At 46.2% G+C, this 2,062-nt stretch overlaps 1 protein-coding gene across 1 annotated transcript in view; it reads right to left on the reverse strand.

The window, feature by feature from the left end:
• Positions 1-6: 6 nt before the first annotated feature.
• Positions 7-2,062, reverse strand: part of LOC118429264 (CMP-N-acetylneuraminate-poly-alpha-2,8-sialyltransferase-like) — a gene marked incomplete in the record, with an annotated part of 12,782 nt that continues 10,726 nt past the window's right edge. Inside the window, 4 exon segments of the mRNA XM_035839738.1 lie at positions 7-390; positions 821-1,171; positions 1,470-1,679; positions 2,037-2,062. Coding sequence (XP_035695631.1) covers positions 57-390; positions 821-1,171; positions 1,470-1,679; positions 2,037-2,062 — 921 coding nt within the window.

The raw sequence follows: 2,062 nt of genomic DNA on the forward strand, positions 1-2,062 counted from the left end.
TACCGATGTACTGTGTTATCATCGGGCGAATTTTCTGTAGTCACTTTTCCCCTGGTCTACCGACCACTCTGATCTCTGTATCGGGGGTTATTTCGCATTGCATAGACGTAGGAAGGGAGAGGCTTGCAACGTTCTCGCAATCTAACGACCCCCTTGTCATGTAGCGACTTCAGTGCTTTATACTCGTTGTACATCTTGTGTGGCCCTTGTTCAAAGTTGTAGCGGCTCCTCCTCTCGTAATAGTGGTAAGGCAGGCGGTTGCCCTCTCTGTCGTGGTTGGAGGGGTAGAAACCGTAGAGCGCCACCTGGCGGCATACAGAGGCTGCGATGGTGTACATGCATAGGCCAGTCGTGAGGCGAGGCACTTCCAGCTTGCGAGTGTTCCAGAACCTAAGAGATGTTTAAAAGTCAATTTACATTGTTAGCTGACTTTAGCGAACATTTGCAAAATTGTCTGGACATTAGCAACATAGAGGGCGTGCCTTTGGCAATGCAATATAAGACCTATGCCCTTTCGGCCATTCTCATACGCGGAGAGCCCAGCGTCGTTTTGCGACGACGTTGGACTCTCTGCGTAGGATAGGAGAATGGCTGAATGCTTTGGCAGGAAATACTTTACTAACTTAAAGGTATCCTTTTGCTGTTAAACCTTTGATCGTATGTAACAATGATAGGATACGTATATACTAAACTTTCCTTTCCTTTTGTGAAACCGATCATCATACATTCATGTCCCCGTGTAGCGGAAAGTGTCACTTTACAATATGAAAGCAGTAACGGTTTTACTTGTGTGAGATGTACATATCGTAAAGTGACTCACTTGAAGATTGCCCTGGTGACCTCCTTTGTCGGATACAATGGCTGCAATGGCAGTCCGTTTAACCTCTCTCCCATGAGAATGGAATTTAACAAGTTCACTTCCCGCTCTCCCATTTTCGACACGAAGGCGGGGATCCACAGAAAACCGTCCCCTATCTCCTCCAGTCGGTTGATGAATCTTTTCCTGCTGTTTTCCGAGTTGACCCGGTTGTAGTACGTCTTGAGAACGCTAGGGTTCATGGTAGTGAAGTTCGTACGGGTCCCCACGTCCACGTGGTATCGCGAGATCGGCGCGAGATTACAGCGAAAGACGAAGTCAGCGGTGTCGATCTCGTCTCCGCATCTGCTATCCCTGAGATGAAACGAGGGACATTATCTTTTTTATCATCATTTGTAGGGTATTAAACGGGCGTGACATTGACGTTTGAAAATTGAAAACAACTGGCGTTATCATTTGTCACACAAACTTTTTTCCGGACACATACACCAAAACTGAAACTGTCGTGGAAGCTGCTCAATTCACCAGCTGCTTGTCTTGCTCAATGGGAGACCTACGCTAGTTCATCAGTGATTTACCACACATAACCGACAATCAACCAACCAGACAATGGAACTACACTGTAGTATATGACCTCTGATATAGCACCTACCTGAGTATACCCCCATTGCCCACTACTGCGCATGTGTTGTAGAACTTCCCATCGAACGGTGACGTTTCGGGCAGCAGCACGTACATTGGTCCAGCCAATGTGACGTAGTGTTGAGGTTCGACGTCATACACGATCTTCTTCCCCACCTTGGCCGAGCTCTTGGTGAGGGAGATGTCCCGTTTGATGTGACACTCCTCTTCCAGCTCGTCCCTGTGTGTTCATATCATACAGTCTTAAAGACCTGTCCTATTGTGTATGTGGTGTCATAAGGCATCGCTGGGCCCTATAACCACCAAATACACCACCGAATGAGCAAAGCAAAGCCAAAGGAGGTGATTTATGAGGTGGTTATAGGAACTGACAGTGCCTAGCTTCAACACCGTATATAACGAAGGAAAATAGGCCATAAAGTTGTTATCATACAGCCATCTTGATATATCAAATTGAAACATGCATTTGTTCTATGAAAACAAAATACTTCGGTATCGCGACAAGAAAATTATCAGATTAAAATCATAACATCAGCATTATATCTACGCAGGAGAGCCGGTAAAGATACAAGCACACCTGAAGGATGATGCGGCCTCCTCGTC

The sequence above is a fragment of the Branchiostoma floridae genome, chromosome 13 (assembly GCF_000003815.2).
Source record: "Branchiostoma floridae strain S238N-H82 chromosome 13, Bfl_VNyyK, whole genome shotgun sequence".
Classification (NCBI taxonomy): Eukaryota; Metazoa; Chordata; class Leptocardii; order Amphioxiformes; family Branchiostomatidae; genus Branchiostoma; species Branchiostoma floridae.